The following is a 23552-nucleotide window of genomic DNA, read 5'->3' on the forward strand; positions in this document are numbered from 1 at the left end:
GTTGGTGTCTCACTCTGTTGCCCAGACTGGAGTGAGTGCAGTGGCTGCTCCCAGTCACCGCAGCCTCAACCTGCTGGGCTCCTGCAATCCTTCCGCCTCAGCCTTCCAAGTAGCTGGAACTACAGGTGAGCGCTACCACACCCGGCTAATTTTTTGATTTATTGTAGAGATGAGGTCTCGCCAAGTAGTCCAGGCGGGTCTCGAGCCCGCGGGCTCAGGCAATCCACTCACCTCAGCCTCCCAAGGTGTGGGATTACAGGCTCAGCCACCGAGCTCGGCTAACCTAACTTACTTTTGAATACAATGCAGAAATTCTAAATGTAGCCCAGTACCTTTTGAGAAAACAGGTAGAAAAGCTGTGAGAACCCACTACAACAACAACATTATAAAAAGTGAGGGCCTAAACTGTTTAAATTAGCAACAGAATTAAGTGACTGAACATAACCAAAGCAGTTTAAATATTTTAAACATGCTGAGTAATAAAACAATATATGAAAGATGAGAGGTAAATGTAATGTCAAAGAAGAGATCATATCAAAGAAAAGTGAGCCCTCTCTGTTCCATTATCTGTCTATCTAACCATAATATACATCTAGGGCTGATAGTCTATTTGCACAGAAATGTATAGTTCCCAAACTTTTCAGGTTTAAAACAGTTTTCCTACGCATGGTTTGCCATTTCTTATTTCACAGACGAGGAAACTGAGGTACAGAGATTTTCAGTACTTGCCTAACACCATCAGGTGTTTAGAAGAAGTTTTAAAGGACATGTATACTAAAAATTTTATATTTACATCTTTTTACTGTTCTTAATAAACCCCTCATAATTTAGCAGTTTAAAATAAATTACTTAATGTCATGTTTCCCTTAGACTGATCCAAATAAATATAATTTATGATGTGATACAAAGCCAGGAATTTAGAGAAGTATGTAACTGTCACCTTCTTATAGTCTCCGGAATAGAAAGAGAATGAGGTCCTTCAGGCCAACCAAAGAGACTGAACCAGGTCTGAGCTGCATTTACAACCTTCTGAAAGAAGTTGTATGCCTCTGTTCCTTCTTCAGGAGAAAATAATTGTTCATTTTTCTCCTCCTTTTCTGTAGACCCATCATTTTCCATTGATGTTTCACTTTCATCCAAGTGCAAATTTTCAAATATTATTTCCATTCCTAAAATTCACATTTGTTTGTTAAAAAGGGTTACTTCACCACTTAGTAAAATATTCTGTCAGTTCTTATCATTTGTATGTAGACAAATAAACCCATTCTACAAATTATTTTATGCTCTCAAAGAAGCTTTAAGTAAATTTAATGTATCTTAAAATAAACAATGAAAATATATTTATTTTCAAATACCCAACAGAAATGTTTTAAAAACAGATGAATTTCAACAAATAAATGGTTACATTTTATTCTTGCCATATTGGTTTGAAAAAGCATCCACAGAAGTGGAATCTTTCATTTTTAATTACATAAGTAAAATGTATTGACAATTCTTCAGCATCACTTATTAGATAAAATTAAACCTCAGCTGAAAAAAATATAGAAACAAAATATGATTTTACATCCAAAATAACTTTCTATCCACATCAAGTACTTTAATAAAATCCAAAATTCTTGACTAAGAACATATTCAAGATTATAAAATGATTTTATCTTCCTCCCAAAAAACAAAATATGCCTGTATAATGGCACAAACACATACTCACCAAAAATCTCACAAAATTTAATTTGGTTTAGTCTATTCAATAAAAAGGAAAATGTTCAATATTACTCATATCCACAGATAGGAATATCTAAACAATAGATTGCAAATAATAGAATGAAACTCCCATTTGTCTGTGCTCACTTCTTTCTAATATAGGAAACTGTGGTTAAAGCTAGGTAGTGAGCAGACAAGCTCTTAGTTCTGGAATTGCCAAAGTGTGGACAGAGAGCATTGGGAAGTCACAGGAGCATCACAGTAAATTTAACATTTTAGTTAAATATAACCACAACAACTGTTGAATAACACATAAGCACTACACTTAGATTATTGTACCAATGCACTAAATAAATGGAGCTATATGGTACATATCTTGGCCTAGGAAAAAATACTTACTGAGACACTAAGGGTGCTGTGAACCAAGAACATTCAAGAACCTCTGCTATTGAACACTGATAAGAACTCTCAAAACAGATGACCCACTTAAGACTAATAATTCAAGATCTTCTTAATGAATTTCTTGCTACCTGAAAAAGTCTAACTTTTAAATTAAATGACATCATGCATATTATGGCATGGACTATGTTTAGGAGATATACTATATATTTGCCACATACCAATATATAAGTTTCCCCTTTCAGATTCAGCATCATTAAATTTAGTAGCAGTGGATGTCTTTTTAATTGAAGGAGGAGAAGGTGATTTAGCATCCTGGTAGGGAAGCAAAACGCTGTCTCTTGTCTTCACAGGACTTCCATCCTTATCTACAAATGACAGGTCGGGTCATAGTAAGTCAAAGAAGCACTTAAAGGTTTCACTATCACATTATTTCACCACAATCAATCAACCAACCAACCAATTATTCAATCAACTAATAAATCAATCTATCTATAACAAAGTAAGAGAGTCTAAACATCTATTATACACACAAGTAACATGTCAAAGAAGAAGAAAAAACATAAAAGATAATATGGTTTTCTAAATTGAATAAATTTACTTGGCAAGGCAATTGCTATACTATATCAAAGTTATTGGACAATGAACAATGCTCAACTTTAGCATAAACAAGAATATGTAAAACATTTTAAATGTTTCTACACCAAAAATTGGACTTATTATAAGTGATATTCAATATAAGATATTCAAAAAAGAGTCACCAACAAAAGTAATTTCTTCCTAGTTAATTCTCCATAATAATATCCCAGCTTGGCTATGATCTGATGCCAATTTTGCACAGATTCCAATTTCTATTCCAGTTAGAGTTGCTGTATATACATTAGAGTTTGCCACAGTGTGAACCAGAGCCCAACCAGAGGTAATACTGACCAGGCAAACAAGTAGATGTGACCTATGGGTAGGCATCAAAGCATGTAACTTACATATATTCATTCTGTAATTCTGTCAGGAAAGCACAGCCTGTGCAGTTAGAAAAATCTGATTTGAAAGTTTGGAACCACTACTCCCGACAAGTTAAAGTGTGGGTTTGTTATACAAATTCTTTGAAAAAGGTGTGTTCACAGCCATAAAGAAGGACAAACATATGGACTTCGCAGCAACTTTGATGGATTTAGAATCTATAATACTCGGTGATCTATCACAGAAACAAAGATCTGAGTATCACATGTCCTCACTCATAAGCAGACCCTGAACATTTACCATACTACTATAAGAAAGGGATTGGCAGTAGCAGGATACTGCTGGGGGGAGGTGGGGGAAGGGACATAACATCAATAAGGGTACCTGATCTCAAACCAGGTGAAGTGGAGACCAATAAGGGTACCTGATCTCAACTCAGGTGAAGTGGAGACCAAAGGGAGGCCCAAACTTTACCTGTACAATGACCACTTGTATACCTATTCCTGAACTGTACCTCACAGCTTTAAAATAAATAGGAAAAATGCGTTTACTCCTAAAATGAAACCAAAGTCTCTGAGCTCTGGAATTACAGGTTAAGCCACCGAGCCCAGCTGAAAGCAGGATTTTTTGAGGACAGAAAAGTTCCCACAATGGGAGGGGACCCAAGGAGGTTGCCCAACATTTGCTAATTTTAAATTCACTTTATTTCTAGATATTGGCTTTAAATAACAAGAACCTACATAGTGAGAGTTAGAGAGAAATCAGTCATATATAGCTTACCATTCTTTAAAATAATTTTTTGCTTATCCAGATGAATTGCCATATATGGATAAATAGTAAGAATGCAGTTTTCTGCTGTTGCAGTAACTGGAAGTGAAAACCTAAAAGTGAAAATATTGTATTTTAATAAAATAAAATTTTCAGATGCAGTAAATGCAATGAAATTTAAGTATCCCAGACGCCTTTAATGATGAAGACATGAATTATTCATCATGATTCTTTCTACTTCTTTTTGTTAACCACCTACTCTATCTATCTTAATGGCTTTAAAATATTTACTTTTATAGATTTTAACAGAGGCTGTACATTTCACTGCCAAGCGTGCTATAGAAAACAACTTGTAACTGTTTAAAAATACAGATTTGGGAAATTTTAGAGTTGAAGGGATCTCATAGTCAATTTATTTACATTCTCTTATAGAACCCCTAACAAATGATATCTAGCCTTGGATGACTCTAGGGAGACACTACCGGGGTGACACTCTCAGCACAGAAACAGTCCATTTCATATCTGGAAAACTGTAACTTCAGAAATTCTGTTTTAATTTTTAGAACAAAATCTACAATCTGAATCCCAATATAGTCCTTCAGATATTTAAATATAGCCTTTATATTTTCTCTAAGTTTTCTCTTTCTTAAATTTCAACTAGTTAGAATATTAAAAGATTCTTTCTACTGCAAGTTCTCCAAATTTTTTATATACTAGTCTAATTTCTTTAGATAACCTTTTGTTTTGTATTTGTCCTTCTTTACATGTGACTGAGAATTGAAAGTAATACAGCAAAAGCTATTCAAGCAGTACAAAGTACTATTGCCTTCTGTAACCTACATACCCTATTTTATGGAAGTATTGTGAAATTTTCTTATTGTTTTTTACCAACCATAAAACACTCTTAAACTCTATTGGGTCTGCCTACCTTATCTAACAACTCTATTCTTGGGTAATTGATTTTTAAAATAGTGCTACAGTTTATATCTATACCAATGTAATATCGCCTTATTAGTTTCAGCTCTGCATCATAGTATATCAAGAAAATTTCACTGTTAAATTAGCCATCTATCATATTAGCCTTTTCATCTAGTTTATGGTCACTGGCCAAGGTTAAATGCCAAAATCCCATGTTATAATCCAACTAACTGTAAGTAAAATATAGAATGAGATGAAGCTAAGAAAACGTTCATAGCTGACATACAAGGAATCATCAGGTACTTTAAAGGCAAGCATATGTTACATGAAATGGAATGACTGCCACCTCAGTTCTGCATATATTTTTTAATAAGGCGTGTATTCCCTTTTTTCTTTCAATTGATATTTATTAAAATTTTATGCAAAATACACATACTCAACATTATGTTGTTTAACAACCCCTAATCATTCTGTTTTTATAGATCCTAAGCACATACATCAGGTTGCCTTGTTTGAATTAAATTTTTTATTTATATGTAATTTTTTCCATATGATGTCCTTCTTAAAATGAAACTTAAATTTCCTTGGTAGCATAAATCAGTACTTATATATATTGTGTATTTATGCTAAACATAGTGATCAATCAAAGTTTCATTAACTGACCAGTTATATTTAATCAATAATATTTTAGATTAAATAACATAATTTACCCACAGACACCATCATTGCAATCATAGAAGCAAACATGTTATTTTTGTTTTAAAAGTGCTTATAGAAAGAAAGAGAATGAAAGAGTACTCTAGCAAATGTTGTAGAATCTCTGCCCTCCTGCCCTATCTACTGTGATGTCATACACTTTTGTTGTGTTCCTATCCTCTGGGTATTCTGAGGTACCTGTAATCTGCTTCAGAGAACTATCCTTGGGCTACATGAGCTGCTCAAAGCCAGAAGGACCTGGGAGTTTATGTCCCATAGGTTTATGTCTCCCACAGAGTTTATGCCCCTATAGAGTTTATGTCCCCCATAGCCAATATCTGTGTGGTGTGGAAGTTTCAAAGTCCAGCTCCCTTGCCTCAATCAGAACAAAAACTGCAGTGTCATTTCAGTTCTGGAAAACCCTATGGAGTTAGGCTAAGAAGGAGACTTTGACTTAAATGTTGGATTGATTTGGGGTGATTGATACCCTGTTCTGCTTCCTCTATTCCCTTACTTGTTTTTTCCTGGGAAAATTTCTTTAATAAATCACATATCTTTGAATCCTCATGTAAAAGTCAGCTTGTGGACAATGCTACTTAAGATAACCATGAAATGAACAACAAAAAAATACTATCATTTGAAATATTTCCAAAATGATAAGAAACTCATGAAAATAAGAATGAAAATAACTGTTATTCCAAGAATGAAATGGAAATAAATACGCTAATACTGTTTTTCTTTTGGAAAACAAGTTTGTTGAAGGTGATAACATTTAATTTCATGTTTCTTCGGGTAAAGAATAACAAACATGCATAAAATTGACTTGACCATATTTGTCCATGGAGTCCATAATACAGAAAGTTTACAAGTTATACAGCATGGGAATATGGACACTTCACTCATTTATATTATTAAGAATACATTAAAACAGAAAAGGAACTTGCAGTTGGTAATACTAATATAATAATATACTAAAAGGGACTTGCAGTTGGTAATACTAACATACAGTTTAATAAAAATATTTCTGGGCAGGGAGCAGTGGCTTACATCTGTAATTTCAGCATTTTGGGATGTCAAAGAGGGAGAATTGCCTGAGCCCAGGAGTTCAAGACCAACCTAGGCAACATAGCAAAATGCTATCTCTACAAAAAACTTTAAAAAATAAATTAGCCAGGCATGGTGGCTCATCTGTAGTTCCATCTACTCCGAAGGCTGAGGCAGAAAGATAGGCTGAGCCCAGGAGGTTGAGATTGCAGTGAACCTTGACAGTGCCATTGCACTCCAGCCACGGTGACAAAGTGAGACTCAAACTCAAAAAAAAAAAAAAAATCTGGAAAATAGAGCAATTTGTGGAACCTTATCAGGGAACAATGGTAATATTTATGGATTCCCTATGCCATTGCCTACAGACAGAAACCATTAGTGGTAGAGAATGTACTCTAAAAATATTCAGGATTACAGTAACAATGATATGAAAAGACACTCTGTCATTGTGGGTTTCAATTCTATTCTGCGATTTAAAAAGCATCCTTCAGCCATGAGTGATTTAAAATGTTTCTACTTGGCTGAAATTAGAATGGACATTCCTAGTATCAACAGAGTTGATGATATGATGTGGATGTTGATGGAAGTGATGGAAACGGACTTGTACTATTTATGACTACGTTTCCCACTATTAGTGATACTGAGTTTGGTCATTTGGTTATGTGATGTTGACCAGATGTCTGCATTTATTTTTATAGCAGCACTTAAAAATAGAATTAACATATCATTAAATTTATATTCTTAATATGTACAATTCAGTGGTTTTTAAAAAATACAGTCACAAAGTTGTACAACCATCACTACTTTTTAATTTTAGAATATTTCATCACCCTTAAATGAAACTCTTTACCCATTAGCATCCATTCCCTATTCACCCCTCCCACTAGCCTCTAGAAACAGCGAATCTACTTTCTATCTGTATGGATTTGACTCTCTTGGATATTTCTCTCTTGGCAATTAATAAGTAATCTGTGGATGAAATGTTTAGACTGTGTATATATCCCATTCCACACCAACCTTTCATTTTTCGATATTAAGTGGCATGATGACCATATATAATTCATTAAATACAGTGTGGAAAGTCTCATCATTTATCTCTCTGGTCATTAGCTGGGGAATAATTAATACTCTAATCACGTATCTTTAATCCTTTCTCCATCATTAGTGAAGATAAGAGACTTTTATGCTTGTCTGCCTAAATTTTTTTAGGGATGAAACTTTGAAGGTTTATGTTAAATCTCCATGATAAATGACTTAGTAATTACAGTATTTTATCACTTTCCAATAGCATATAAAATACTGGGATGTCCTGTCAAAAATATGTCAACACCATGAGAATTATAATGATACTATTTTATATTTATAATCTTTACTAAGGTTCTGCACCTATCTGTATTACTGCAAGGCAGATCCTATATTCTGAAAGCAGTCTTACTGAACATGCTTTTAATTCGCAGAGAGATGGGAAGAATAAGAAGGAGGAAGCCTCCAGGTTTATGGAAATATCCTCTCTAGTCTTACTATGGTTGTCTGGCCAAACCTTTCGCTACAAGGCAGCTAGAAAAAAATTACATGCTGCTAAAATAAACAGTAGTTATGAAAGGTTAAAATAAGAAGTTATTGCTAACACTGCTTTAAATTAGTACTTCATATTGCTGTTTATAAGGTGGAATAAAGTGAGAAACAGGAGGAGGAGAAAAGATGCTGAATCAGCCCTTTGAAAATTCTCTGCATTGTGACCTACTACCACTATGATCACTATCAAAAACAAGTGCTTGTAGTATTCATATGGTATTTAAGTAAAGACTTACAACTAAAGGAATAATTTTGGATGAGTATATTTGCTTCAGGGAACTTTATTACAAAAAAATGAACTTTCTTGAGCAACCTGTCTGATGTTGTTTATCCATACCTATTCACAATATTTCTCAATTTCAATAAGTGCTAGAGAAATATTTCACATGTAACTTTACTCACACACACACACACACAAACACACAAATTCATTGATATATTTTAAAATATTTAATGCTTACTATAGCTAGTACTTTTATGTTAGTTAAATCGATTAGTAGGATAAGGACATTTTAATTTTGGTGCTCTTATGTATATTTATAACAGTAGAGTTCATCCATGATGTTGCCAGATTCAAGAATCTCTGGATCACAAAATACGTCATTTTGTTAGCCAGTAATAAAGTTACAAAGTTTATATTTATTTACTTTTAACAGATCAAAACAGACTCGAAAAATTTCTTGTCTTTCGAACTCAGTCCCAATGTGATAGTCACTTTTTAATTTTCCAATATCCTTATCTGAATGTGTGGGAAAGGAAATAAGATTATAGCTACTTTTCTGGGCATTGCAATAACCCATAATACGCTATCTGAATCCCATCAAGACATTGTTATTTATGAACATTAATAATTCTAGAAAATATGTGCTATGAACTAATTTAGTGCCCTAAAATAGATTTTAAGTTGATTTAAATCTGCCTAAGTCCATGGAAGTATGTTTCATATATGAATGTCTTTCATCAATTTGCATCATAGCAGAGTAAGGTAAGGGCAGAGAAATCTTCTTTAGATCACATGAGAGATCCATAGATATTTATCAAGTATAGAAATATATGTCCATTTGACAATTCTATAAGTGTATATTAAGTTTTTTCATTATAGGTATGCTGTATTATCTGGAAATGATCTTATAACATATGTAATCCATTTTTGAAATCTCAAAAATCTCTCTTTAGGGCCAAGTTCCACAATTTTAAATTAACTGGGATTAATATACATCAATATATGTTTTATTTTCAATTCGGTGTTTCTACAAGAATATACTCTAGCTGCTAATGCAGTTTAAAATGGATTTCCAGGATTGTAGAAAAAAGTAAAATTTATCACCTCTGACATATGTTATGTTTAGAGAAATTATACACACACACAACCATACACGGGCATTGTTTTAGTCTATTTGTGTTGCCAGAGAGGAATACCTGGGGCTAGAAAATATATAAGAAAGAGGTTTGCTTGGCTCACAGTTTTGCAGTTTGTACAAGAAGCATGGTGCCAACATCTGCTTCTGATGAGGGACTCAGGCTACTTTCATTCATGGCAGAAGCTGGAGGGGAGTCAGCGTGTGTAGATCATATGATGAGAGGAAGGAAGTGAGAGGGGTGGGAAGTGTCAGACTGTTTTTTCACAATCAGCTGTTATGGAAACTCTCACGGAAACTAATAGAGAAAGAACTCACTCATTACCTCAAGGACAGCACCAAGTCATTCGTGAAGGACTCAAACCCATGACCCAAACCCCTCCCATAAGGCTCCACCTCCAATTTCGAGGATCAAGTTTCAACATAAAATTTAGTGAAGCCCAACAAACCATATCCAAACCATAGATGACACATCTGTGTGTACACATAGATCTGTACATTAATATATAAATCTTAAGTTTTTTTATGTTATCATGAATGAATTTAAATTTACTATATTCCAAAAATACACAGGACAAATATAAACTTTAATCAGAAAGAGATTACTTTAACATAGTAAACGACATTGTCTTACCCCAGAGTAGAATTGCTAAATACTATGCCTTGTTCTGTAAAGCAATCAGTGCAATAATGCCCAATAAAGAAAAATGATTTCTAAGACATGTGAATTGCAAACTATTCTGCTGTTTGCATGTTTACATACTTGAAAATTAATTCCACAAAATTTGGAGCACAAGCACTAGCTATTAGATACATTATATGGATTAACTTGATGGAACCAAACACTTAAACTCCCCTGTGATGATATGTACTCAAATAAAACAATATGCTCATTTTTATTAAATTGTTCCTTAAAAAGTGTAGCATACTTTGCTTACTTTACTTTATAAAACAGCTATAATCTAGCTAAAATATAGACTAAACATAGACTAGGTAATTTTCCTTATGTCTCCTAGGAGATTGAAGAATATACTTTTAAATGAACATAACAACAACAAAAAGAAATAGCTATACTTTGAAACAACGGAATAAGTCTATTCCAAATAAGGTTTTTTTGTTTGTTTGCTTCACAAACAGACAATGACACAAACTAGGGTCAAAGCTGGCATTAAAAGTTGAAAGCCATTAACTCTGTGTCATGATGAAAGTTCCTCTGATAGAACTTCTTATTAAAATTATTTCCCAAGCCAGGCTCGGTGGCTCAGCCTATAATCCCACGCCTTTGGGAGGCTGAGGTGAGTGGACTGCCTGAGCCCACGGGTTCGAGACCCGCCTGGGCAGGCGAGACCTCATCTCTACAATAAATCAAAAAATTAGCCGGGCGTGGTAGCGCACGCCTGTAATTCTGGCTACTCGGAAGACTGAGGCCAAAGGATAGCCGGAGCCCAGCAGGTCGAGGCTGCGTTGGCCGGGAGCGGCCACTGCACTCCAGTTTGGGCGACAGAGTGAGACTCCAACTCAAAAATAATTAAATAAAAATAAATAAATAAATAAATAAATAAATAAATAAATAAATAAATAAATAAATAAATAAAATTATTTCCCCAACCATCTAGCCAATGGTCTGAAGTCCCACTATGAAATATGCATTCTCTAGCCAGGTGCAGTGGCCCCACACCTGTAATCCCAGCACTTTGGGAAGTGGAGGCAAGAGGACTGCCTGAGTCCACAGTTTCGAGATCAGACCAACATGGCACAACTCTTCTCTACAATAAATTAAAAAAAAAATAAATTAGCTGGGTGTAGCGGCACAGGCCTGTAGTTCCAGCTACTTAGAAGGCTGAGGTGGAAGGATTGCCTGAGTCCAGCATGTCAAGGTGCAGTGGCTGTGAGTATGCCACTGCACTCCAGCCTGGGCAAGAGAGTGAGACCCTGACTCAAAAAAAAAGCATTCTCATTAGTTAGCGCAGTACAACCCAGAAGAACTCTTATTGATTATGAATTAGTAGCTTGAAGATTAAATATTAACACCTAAGCAAGGGTGCCGTTAAAAGAGATCAACTAGAACATGATGAAATGACCACAGGGGCTTGGAAAGTTAGGTGATGCCTTGGCATCACTTTCAAAAGGAATATGGTTGCTGCGGTGGAGTCAGCTGAAGGAGTCACTGGTAATAGAAAAATTGCTCAAAAGGGAAGGAAAAAAGTCAATCAGGAACTACCATATACTAAGTACAACATAAAATACTCTTATCTCATTTAATATTCCAAAACCAGATGATTTCTTTCATAATGTCATCATTGGGTGTAAGGTCAATGATAGGAAAACATAAACTTTATTTTTATTACATTGTTTTGTTCTAATTTTGTTTTGTCCCAAAATATAACTCCACATTGTTTTGTCCCAAAATATAACTCCACATTATTAGTAACACACTTGGAAGGATAAAAATGTTGGTAGGTTTATATCATTTATAAAAAACAGTTTTCAATTTTTAAGTTGCAGACTCTTACAAAGGTACTGAGGGTATATATGCACACCAAACAGTCTGATAAATATTTTTTCAACATATGTCTTTAAAAATGGATTTACTAATGCCAGCATATGCTCTAAGAGGTAGTTAAATTAAATTTTACTTTAAACTCTTGCTGAATTTAATTACTTTTAGTAATGTTTTCTCAAAAAACAGAAAAATGTAAGTACTCTCATGTAGAGAGGCTAGCAAATGGTTTGACATTAACAGTGTGCAGTAATTGAGTAGTATAAAATCACTGCTCTTCAGCTTGAATATAGTCTAAAATAGATCACACTATTATCCCATATTTTATACAAGACTGAGATGAAGATCATTCAGAGTGCATGAAAGACAGGTATCATTTCAAGCCCTGAAGTAGAATTTTGAAGTACAATTTGCATTTCTGCATGCAATAAATAAATCCAACTTCCTGTCACTGATGCTTTTTTTAATGTAGACTTATCTAGTAGTAATAGGAAAGCAAACTCCTAAAAAATGTCAGATTCCAATATCTACAAACACCCATGTTCATATAGTTGGAGATAGACTCTCACAGTTACTTAAAACGTTATTAAGATTACGAAGCTAACATTTGCTTCTAGACTTAGACACTGGAAAATAAAACCTTTAAGATGTAATAGGCTTGAAGTAAACAGTTGCCAAGAGAAAAACAGAGGGTGAAGGTGGGAGGAAAGAGAGGCATCAAAAAAATAAAAAACATTATTAATTTGCATGGCAATGTCAATAAATTGACTTAGAAAGTTTGGCATTTTACTAATGACAAGGTCTATATTTGGAAGATTAGAAGGATATAGCATGGGTTCTCAAGCCCTGGGCTATGATCTGTGGCCTGTTAGGAACTTGACCACAGAGCAGGAGGTGAGCAGCAGGCAAGTGAGCAAAGCTTCCTCTGTATTTACAGTTGCTCCCCATCACTAGCATTACCACCTAAGCAGCAGCATTAGATTTTCATAGGAGTGCAAACCCTGTCGTGAATTGCATATGTGAGGGATCTAGGTTGTACACTTTTTATGAGAATCTAATGCCTGATGATCTGAGGTAGAGCTGAGGTGGTGATGTTAGTGCTGGGGAGCAGCTGCAAATACAGATTAACTTTAGCAATGAGGTTTGACTGCACAGAGACCATAATAAATCAATTGCTTGCAGACTCATATCAACATCCTATCAGTGAGTGGCAAGTGAGTTGAGTACTTCACTTGTATAGCTGCATTGAGTGGCAGACTTTAAGTCTGGATCCAACACCTACTTTAGTCCATGTGTGGTCCTCCCATGATCTTATTTCCATTTCCTTCTGTGCCTTTTTTATATATAATTTCATGATGAGTTGAATAATTATTTCATTATGTACTGCAATGTAATAATAATAGAAATAAAATGCACAATAAATGTTATGTGCTTGTATCATTCTGAAACCAACCACCAACTCTGGTCCATGGAAAGCTTCTGTTCCAAGAAGATGCCAAAATGTTACCTGATGCCAAAATGGTTGGCAACTGCTGGGATATGCACAAATTTTATGCACAAATAAAAGTTTAAAAATATTCAATTACACAAAATTAACTAGTGCAAGCTACAAAGACTGATTTGTGAAGGGATGACACTCAATTTACATGCATATGTGCTGCCTTTTTATTCTTTTTTTATTTCACAGGATTGTTGATGTCTGACATTGCTATCAATCACCCCATCCTGATATTTATTCCATCAAAATCACTACATTCTCATTCACAGTTTTCTTTTCATTCTAACTACCGCTACTCTAATTCTGCACTTCACAGAATCAACCTGGGATAACTCATTTACTTGTCTCTTTACTTCTTATCATAATTACCTTGCACGTAAATATCTAACCTGTTCCATAGAGCTAGAAGCCCCTTAATTGCAGACACATAGCACATAAACTAAACTTCAACATGAGTGAATAGATGGAAGGAGACTGAGATCCTCATTTGTGGTACTAGAAAAACTACTTTGTAGCCATCAATAGGAGCCCTACATATATAACCTTCCATCCTTAATTGTTATCGGTTAAGTTTGATGAAAGCAGACAGTTTGGAGTTAAAGTTTATTAGTATCCAACACTTGTATAAGGAATGGGTAGGAAGCTGATTGAAGAATAGGGTGAAGTAGAACAGCTATGCAGGGTCAATGATGCAAGGTGGGAGCTCTGAATTGCCTATCTAAGTTTCAGGCATCTTGCTGAACTATCCAGTCCTCTAAACCTACCTCTATAAGTTAAGGAATGCAAGCTCTCCTAGTGAGTGTAACCTAAGTCTAGGTAGCATGCTGCAGCTGAGAAAGATCCTGTAGGAAGTGACAAAAGGAGACAGTTGGCTGACACAGCATCCCATATGGCTAGGCAGCAAGTCCCATCAAGGGGCATCTAAGAAGTGCAGTTTCATGTAGTTCACCCTCATCAACTCACTTTTATCTTACCTTTTTAATTAGAAAATCTAATACTTGATATGATCATCTGTTATAGCATGCTATACAATTTGCTAACTCCAAACTCTTGGTGCTTGTGGTGTATTTTATGACAGAGACACACGGTGGTCTATATGCAATTTAAGCAACCCTGCTTAAGTAAGAAGAGACTGAGTGGTCACCTGAGGATTTATATCCTCATAAGTTTGTGAAACTCTTTGGAAAGTATAGCTTCTTGAGGAACTATTTGGAATTCTATTGACTATGGATGTGAAACGCCATTTTGAGTCAGTTTTCTTCATAGCCTGCCCTTATTCATTAGTCAATCTACACTGTGTATGTCACATATCACTCACCTTTTGCAATACATATTATTTGAATACCAAATGACCAAGGTGTTGCACTATGGCATTTAAATTTTGGTTTTATCAAGGAGGAACCAACTTAATGCAAGTAGACAATACTTTTATTTTGAAAGTAAGAGCTTTAATAACTCTTCCAAGTTTCTTTATAATAATATTCATCTTTAAATAAAATCCAAGTATTAAAAATGAATTTTAAGTAGTCTGATGAAATCCCGAAATATTTTTATTAAAGCATTTTTTGGTTCCTATTTAGTTGGAAAACTGAGAATGTTCAGGCTGCAGGTAAAGGTCAAAGAAATTTAAATAGCAAAATTACATAAAATTAGGGACATTAAAAGAAGATAGTTCAATGGACTTAATAAAAATAATTAAATGAAAATGGAAGTAGTAAAGTTAGTTTTAAGTTGAATAGAAATTTTTAAACAGAAAAAGATTAATTCGGTTGTACATATTCTGATTTTCTTTTTAACTTAAAGTAAATGCGTTTTGACTTCTAGTAACACACTCCACAAGCATAAAGAATAAGTTTGAATATCACCTACCTAGTGTGAAACACCCAGAATTACAGAGAATAATAGTTATAGAGAACTAATGACTACATAAATTCCACCAGGTTCTGACTTATAAGAGATGCACAGAAGATTTAGATACAAGAGCACTTACTTTACAATAATTTATTAAAATATCAAATTCATTTTATATGGCTTTATCTATTTTCTTTCAAGAAAAAAGAAATCAATTTTCAAAACATTCTCAAAAAATGATCAAACAAGTAACTTGTATGTCAAATGCCCTCAGACTCATATTGCTGTAGTAGGTGAAAATTAAAATGTATAGTCTTTCCGCTTAGTACGAATTTAGAAATGATTAGAAATTTCTTTGCAAATGTGGAATCAATGCTGGAAGTTAAAGATCAGAAATTTTAGCACCAATATTTCCCCACATTATTCCCAAACCAAGATAATAATCAGCAGCCATAGACATTCTTCAAGTGAACATTCTTTAAGGCAACCCACTTTCACGGACTACATGTATAGGCTCAACCTTTCTTACCATCTGCTTCCTTTGCCAACTAAAATTTCACCTCACATCACAGCAAGAAGCAGAATTCAGTGGTCAGTGGAGCAAAATCCAATATACAACACCATTACATATTTGAACAAACTCCCTTTTTATTAATAGCAGATCAACATTGTCAATATTCTTGTTTGTAGGAATTTGAAATGCAGAATGGCCAAACCAAGAAGTAAGGGTATGTTTGAAAACAAATCCAAGCACTCAATACAAACACAAAAGAGAGACCATATCTGGGCAGCCAAAGGAAAATTCAGGAAAGTTGGGGTCAGCATTCAGTCATGCCACCCTTTCTCACAGAGATTCTGATGAAACAACTACACAAGAATCCACTGCTGGTGGAAAATGGGCATCAATGTTTAGGACCTTGTGGGTCTTATGGAACTTCTGGTGAAAAAACCTAAATCTGCGCTGGCCCGAATGGCCAGATTACATAAAATGTAATTAGAACACAAAAGGAGGTTTACAGAAAATTAAAAACCTTACAATTTAACACAATATTAGAAGTACTGAAAAGGAAAAGGAACTCTTATTACTTGGGGCAGTGTCTGCTTTCCACAAAAGTCCATTTTTCTTCTCTTCTTTACAGAAATAGAATCCCCTTCCCAAGAGGCAGCAAGACCCATAGACATACAGGAACACATACATGCATCGAGATGTGTCCATGGGACTAAGATGGAATGAATGACACATTACAAACGTGATGAGTGCATGTTCTATGACATTTCCTTAAAGATTTTTGTCCTGTACTTGCTGCCTCATATCCTATTAGCTTGGAGATAACAACACCAGAAAGCTACTTCAAAGCTATGTTCTAAAAATGATAAAGCTATCCCACAAATTCCAGACTGAACCCCCAATCCATTCTGTTGCATGACAGATGTGGAGTGTAAATCACAGATGAATAGGCGTATTGCATTATCTTAAATGTAATCCATATTTCTGTGTACACGTATATATCTGTGTACACACGTACATATAATTGCATATACTTGTATATAAAAAGATGCCACATTTTTAATATATCATGTGTGTGGGATTGAAAAGTAGAGCAGTTAACTACTAATGACATTTTTGAAAGTTTACATTGTTTGAATTGTTGAGTGTGCATTCCGTTTTGTTATTTAAATGCATGTTTCTCTAGCAAAGTATTGTAATCAAATACCATAATTCAGCTGAGGTAATTTCTTGATATATCAGTTCATTTTTACAAATAGGTGAACTGGGTGGCCAGGGAGGGTTTGAGAAAGATGAAATAAAGAAGGCTGTACTAAAAGATCCCAGGGTAGCATCCAACTGCTAGGAGTTCCATGAAGACCAGCAATCAGGCAGGTGCTCATAATCACTAAGGGAGAGACATAGATCAAAACATTGAATCTTCCTTCAAAATGAAAAATCTCTAAGCAGAGCAGAGACTCTCCAACCAATAGGCACTGGCTCCAGAGAGGATGGAGGTAGAGAAAAAAATTAAAAAGGAGGAAGATAGAGAAACTACACACCTATGGATAATTCTTTTATTCTGCTATCCAGGTTTAAAAGTACTATGAATTTAATAATCTAAGAAGACATGGTAAATATTACCTTGAAAGTTTCTGGGCTTTTGCAAATTTTAAGCACCAGCATTTGCTAAAAGCTAATGGCAAATACATTATAATTGTGAACATTTTATATTTATAGTTTATTATAATACATTGGTATTATATTTATGTTAAGCATAACATTCTACTTTATAATACAGACTATGATTTGTTTTAACAAATCTTACCAAGAAAATGATGCTCTTCATAGAAAGAAGAGGCCATTACAAAGCTTTTCACAGGGTTAGGTCAAGGAATAAGGAACAGATGATTATTAGAACACAGCGAGCTCTCTTATGAATTCTACTCTCCCTCTTACTGCCTATTCTATCTACACCAACAACACTAAAAAGGTGGACAAGTATGTGTTGTTATGCATAACCATGCTTCACAAAACATGACAAATAAAGTTTCCAGGCAATATTCCAACACCAGCTTGGTTATGATCAATTAGATGGTCATTGAAATCTTCTTGAGATTTCCCATTGCCTGCTTTTCAGCAGCCATGATGCTAAAATTTGATATGGCTCACTGTAAGTGGGCAATGAATAAAGTCTCCAAATGATGAACATGCTCTAAATAATTATTAACTCATCTCAAAATTTGCTCCTATCTGGTAGTATACCTCAGAGGTATGTGACTCAATATTAATTTAAATATCTATTTAAGTATACATCTACATACTTTAAATATCCAAATATCCCAAAAGGCGCATAAAGAGTAGATATTAACCTACACTACAGTTACTAAGGTGGTGATACCAACCTGAGTGAATTAACGTTCAAACTGATTCATTCTCTACTCATCTTCTTTATGTGATGTAGTATTCTACTCATTAAAAAACATACTAAGTGTGCTTTTAAAAATACTTGAGGCTAACCCAAAGGTGCTAGGTGCACTCTACACAAACACCACATTATGTACTGCATAGAGCAATAGTTAGAATCAGCTTTTACTATTCCTCATTTACTTTTGATTGTATTAAATGCTTTCTAAAAATAATATAATTTCCATTTAAGTGATGTCAGTGCCCTACTGTTTTAGTATGAGTAAGCATAAAAAGCTACATTATGTATCAAAAGTGTGAGCCGGGCAAGGTGCCACAAACCTGTAATCCCAACTCTTTGGGAGGTGGAGGTGAGAGGATCGCTCGAGTCCATGGATTCGAGACCAGCCTGAGCAACTTGGTGAGACCTCATCTCTACAATAAATAAAAAATTTAGCTGGGTGTGGTGGTGCTCACCTGTGGTTCCAGCTACTTTGAAGGCTGAGGCAGAAGGATCACCTGAGCCCAGCAGGTCAAGTCTGTGGTGGCCGTATGCCTGCCACTGGACTCCAGCCTGGATAATAGAGTGAGACTCCAATCAACCCCCCAAAAAGAGTGTTGATGAATCCAGAACAAGGTTGACAAAGTGTTACTGTATATGCATATAGGAAAAAAAGTAAATATAGTTAATAGCCATATATTCTATTTCAAACATCAAATCTGTACATTTAAAATACATTTTTCAGCCGGGCTCGGTGGCTCAGCCTGTAATCCCGCACCTTTGGGAGGCTGAGGTGAGTGGATTGCCTGAGCCTGTGGGTTCGAGACCCGCCTGGGCAGTGAGACCTCATCTCTACAATAAATAAAACAATCAGCCGGGTGTGGTAGCGCATGCCTGTAATTCCGGCTACTTGGAAGGCTGAGGCGGAAGGATCGCCAGAGCCCAGCAGGTCAAGGCTGCGGTGGCCGGGAGCGGCCACTGCACTCCAGTCTGGGCGACAGAGTGAGACTCCAACTCAAAAAAAAAAAACAAAAAAAAAAAACTACATTTTTCATTGGAAAAAATGTTCAGTACATTTTTAATAAAGACTATATGTTTTATCTCCAAAGTTAGGATAGAGTGGTTAATTAACACATCAATAAAATGTAAGAATTATAATTTTTATCATTTGAAATCTCTATAAATGCATTAATTTATCTATATGTGCAAAGCCCTTATTGTATCTGTTTTAAAGGCAGAAAATATATACAATCCAGTTCCTTAAAACCAGCAACTTGCAAACATAAACAATATTGTGTTATTTTTAAGAAAAGGTCGAAAATTCTGCTATATTATATCTCCTCTATAATTAGGAAAACTACAGGTTTTTATTGGTTTTGAGTGGACAACTAAATCAGATACCACCTAGGAGTTTGTGTGCTGAGCCGTTCAGAGAGTAGACATGTCAGTGGCAGCTTTGCTGTTAATGACACTGACACTTCTGAGCACCAGAAATTCACAAATGTGTAGGACCACTGCTCCTCATGTCATTAGAACCACAGTAACTATGCTTGTTGAATACATAATCACATTTCGTATGGAAAAAGGGAGTGCTATTAAAAGTACTTATTTTCCAATACAAATTAATTTTACAATGCAAAATAGAGCTAGAGATAAATAGCACGGGAAGCTGAAGAACCCCTGCTGTGTCAGGCCATAATCATTTAGTTACTAGGTCCTGAATGGGTCCAAAGTCCAGGGGCAGTGTTAGAGGCAGTTTAGGCACCTGGCGTGGGCACTGAGAACAGTGGCTGGATACCAGTCTGCAAAGTATTTCAAGATTTTATCTACTGGTAAGGATATGCCACTGTGTGCTCACTGATCATCAGTCCTGATTTTAGTTCAGTCTCATCTACTAAACATACCTGCACTATTCTTACATTTCGAATCTGCCTGTTATTTAGAACATAATGTGTGGTTTAACTTAAGTCATCAAAATCTTTCTGTTCAAGTAATGGATTATATACCACATGACATGTCAAAATTTAAAATAATTTTATTGTGTTTTCTTAGTAAACTGACCATGGTACAGGGATAAAAGCCTAGGACTTGGAAAGTTAAACAGAAATGAAATTGTGTAATAGATAACAGGACTTAATCTCAAATCTAGGTTCTCTCAATTTAAGCTGAGTGAGGGCAGAGAGGTAAATGACATAGCAGTGCTTCAATTTCCTGGGCTGGAAATTCAGGATTATACTTTACAATAGATCTTTTGAACAGATTAAGTTAGGTAATGTATTAGCAGAACAAATCAAACTACTCTAAAAGAAAGATGGGTATCTAGCCTAAGGATTTCCACGGCAACACCATTTTCTAGTGGCAATGCTATTTCCTGTCAAATATTTACCAGTGTTCCACTGTTTAATCTAATCCTTCCTGAAGGCATTTTCCTTTATTCAGAGCTGTGCTTCACAAGCTTTGCTGTGCACATAAATCACCTGGGGATGCTTTTAAACTACAGATGCTGATTCCTTAGATCTGAAGTGGGACCTACAATTCTGCCATTCAAACAAGTTTCAAGTCTATCCCCAGACTAGCAACCTCGGGGTCAAAGGAACTTGTTAGATGTGTAATTTGCAGGTCCACACAAGACTCACTAAACCAGAAACTCTGGGGGTGGGGCTCAAAAATCTGTTTTAACAGGTGAATCTATACAGGGTAGAGTTGGATAAGCACTGCTCTAAGGTAAGAGTCCTCAACTTTAGCTTCCCATTAGAATCACCTGGGGGAACATTTAAAACTTTCCATGCCTAGGTCATTCTCCAGGCAAATTATATCACAGTTTCTTGGTGCCAGAAAACACCTGTAATTTTCTACCCTCCTACCCCTCCTTGTGTTTCTAATGCCCAGCCAAGTTTAGAACTACTGGTCTAAAAGGGAAAAACAGCTGATATGTCTATTTGGTAGCTAACTCATTTAGAGTTATTTCATTTGGCTTCAATTACCTATGTTAGCTCTCATAAAGCAGCTGATTATGTTTTCCCATGCTTTAACATTATTCAATCTAAATTTGAGTAATAAAACCTAGGAAAGATGTCATCAATTTTGGGAATAATGGATATGTATTAAATATTTGTGAGATTTAAAAATGCACAAAAGACCTCAGAGTTCTGACATGCTTCATTCCTAATTATAAACCCTCAATTTGTATTTCCATTTTTCACAATGAGGCACTGTTAGCTCAGGTTATTCTCTTGGTTAGCTGAAATATGCAGTTGAAATCAATTCTTGATTTTACAAAACGCCCTAAGTTAGAGGTTAATCAGGGGGAACTATTAAGCTTTCTTTGGTATTCTTAGGATTTCTGCTAAATTAAACACTCAGAGTCATAACTTTAATTCTTTGCAAGGTCTAGGCAAATTAACAATCAGCCTGTGAACTTTTAAAGCAAGAACTAGCAGCATGACTTCTCATCCTGGAGTAGAAACCACCCTGCAAAACAGAGAATACTTTAACATTTCGGCACTGCTTAAGCCACATCTCTGTGTGAATTCCCAGATCAGACACATTTTCAAACAAAAAAATAAACATCAATTCTGAAATATAGTATAAATGATTTGGCGATTATTTAAAATAAAATAGTCCTCATTTCCAGGACAGTCAAATTTCTGTTCCTGTGCTTTCTTCCCTTCCTGCGCAAAAAAAATCTGCCTCCATGAAGATATATATTTTGTATATTTTGTCCCAAGATGGACCCAATCACTCTATTAATAATAGAAAGCCCTTATCTCTACAGTAGCCACTGAGATCTTTATGGAAAATTAGAATACCGAGTCTAAAACTAATGCCAATTCTAGAACATTCATTCAGGTATTGCAACATGCTAGGAACTGTTGTAAGCACGTTATAAGCATATTCTCACAATAATCACTACGCAAATATCACGGCCTCTTGTATGCCTTATCTGTTAGATACATGGAATTGTCTCTCATTCTCTGTCTTATTAAACTCACTTATTTTCATTGTTACACTGCGATATGATATTATTTATCAATTTTTGTCTCCTCCCTTACAATGGAAGCTCCATGAGAGTAGGAGCGTTGTTCTTACCTCAGTGCCAGAAGGAATCCCGGCATATGGTTGTGACTCAATAAATATCAAATAAATAAACAAATACAAGAGAAAAAATATCTACTTGACAGCCTATAGCAGAATAGGGCAAATGCTCAAATATATATTTCTTGTGTAATTGAGTGAATGAACGCAGAAACACATGAGTAGCTGCTTCGGGGTCAGCAGTTGGCCCCATGGCAATCACCTGGGATGACAAATTGTCTTCCACCAACCTTGTGGCAGAAAGGGGGACTGGTACCAGTTAAAGGTATTTCCTTTTGAAAGTCAAACTGCAAGCTTTAAAGACCCACCAGGCCAGTTTTGTTTGAAAAGGTCAAGTAGCCAAGGACTGGCGGCTTTCATGGAAATGCAAAAAAGTAACTAATTCGCAGACTTATCCAAAACCCCTCTTTTGAAGTTGATGGTTCGCAACCCTGCTTTCAGACCCTGCTGCCCCGCTCACTTCCTGGAGACCATTTGTTCTTTGAGAGATCTGATTTTTCTGAACACCACCTTGTTAATTCCAAAGGAGATGTGTAATTGCTCAACATGACCCCCCTCCCTTACCTAAACGAAGGTATAAGACTGCGCTTCTCCCGTTCTGTGGGGCTTGACCTGGAAGCGTTAGCTCTGTCGAGCCCGCCGAGCCAGCCGGCGTAATAAAGTGCCACTTCCTATAATAGTCTTGGTGTCACAATCTCACTGTTTTCCCACTACATTATTCTGGTGCATTGGCCGGGAAATGGAGTGTTTGGAGGTGGTGTGTTCCACCTCCTTTGTCATCGGGGTACGACCTCCAGGGCAACAGGAAGGGCAATCTCGCCTGGCACGCAACAGATCTCTTGATCCGTAGGAGGGAGGCCCCTACTGGCACACTGAGGCTCAGACCACAAAAGCACAATAGGGACCCAAGAGGTGAGGAACTGGCATAAGGACGACCACCTGACAGAAAGGACAGAAAGACCACCCGACAGAAAGGGTAGGAATAAGGGCCTTTGCATAGACCTGCCAATGGATGGTAGAAGGGGAGCTTGATCACCTCCTGGAGTCCACTAGTAATTGCCAGCCTGAAGGAAAGGGCTGAAAGGCAGTGGAAGGAAACACTATCTGAAGATGAACCTGTAGACTCCTAGGATTAGGACAGAAGATTGGAGAATGTGCTGTGTGATTATGTGTGAATGAGACTGACGGCGGGAGGGCTCCGCATAAAGTTAGTCAGCATTGGGGGTGTGCCAACCTACCAATTGCTGAGAGGAGTCTGAGATATCTTTGTGAGGAGTATGACTGGAGCGGGGACA

General features: G+C 35.9%; 1 protein-coding gene across 1 annotated transcript in view; it reads right to left on the reverse strand.

Moving 5' to 3' along the window:
- The window catches only part of CFAP47 (cilia and flagella associated protein 47), a gene marked incomplete at its 3' end in the record, with an annotated part of 181213 nt that overhangs the window by 22263 nt on the left and 135398 nt on the right, over positions 1–23552 (reverse strand). The window contains exons 27-29 of the mRNA XM_008058584.2: positions 3841–3941; positions 2322–2468; positions 941–1169 (exon numbers count right to left, since the gene is read on the reverse strand). Coding sequence (XP_008056775.2) covers positions 941–1169; positions 2322–2468; positions 3841–3941 — 477 coding nt within the window. The remainder of the gene's footprint in view (positions 1–940; positions 1170–2321; positions 2469–3840; positions 3942–23552) is intronic.

Source organism: Carlito syrichta, unplaced genomic scaffold (genome assembly GCF_000164805.1).
Source record: "Carlito syrichta isolate Samal-C Ts95f unplaced genomic scaffold, Tarsius_syrichta-2.0.1 Scaffold303456, whole genome shotgun sequence".
In the NCBI taxonomy this organism is placed as follows: Eukaryota; Metazoa; Chordata; class Mammalia; order Primates; family Tarsiidae; genus Carlito; species Carlito syrichta.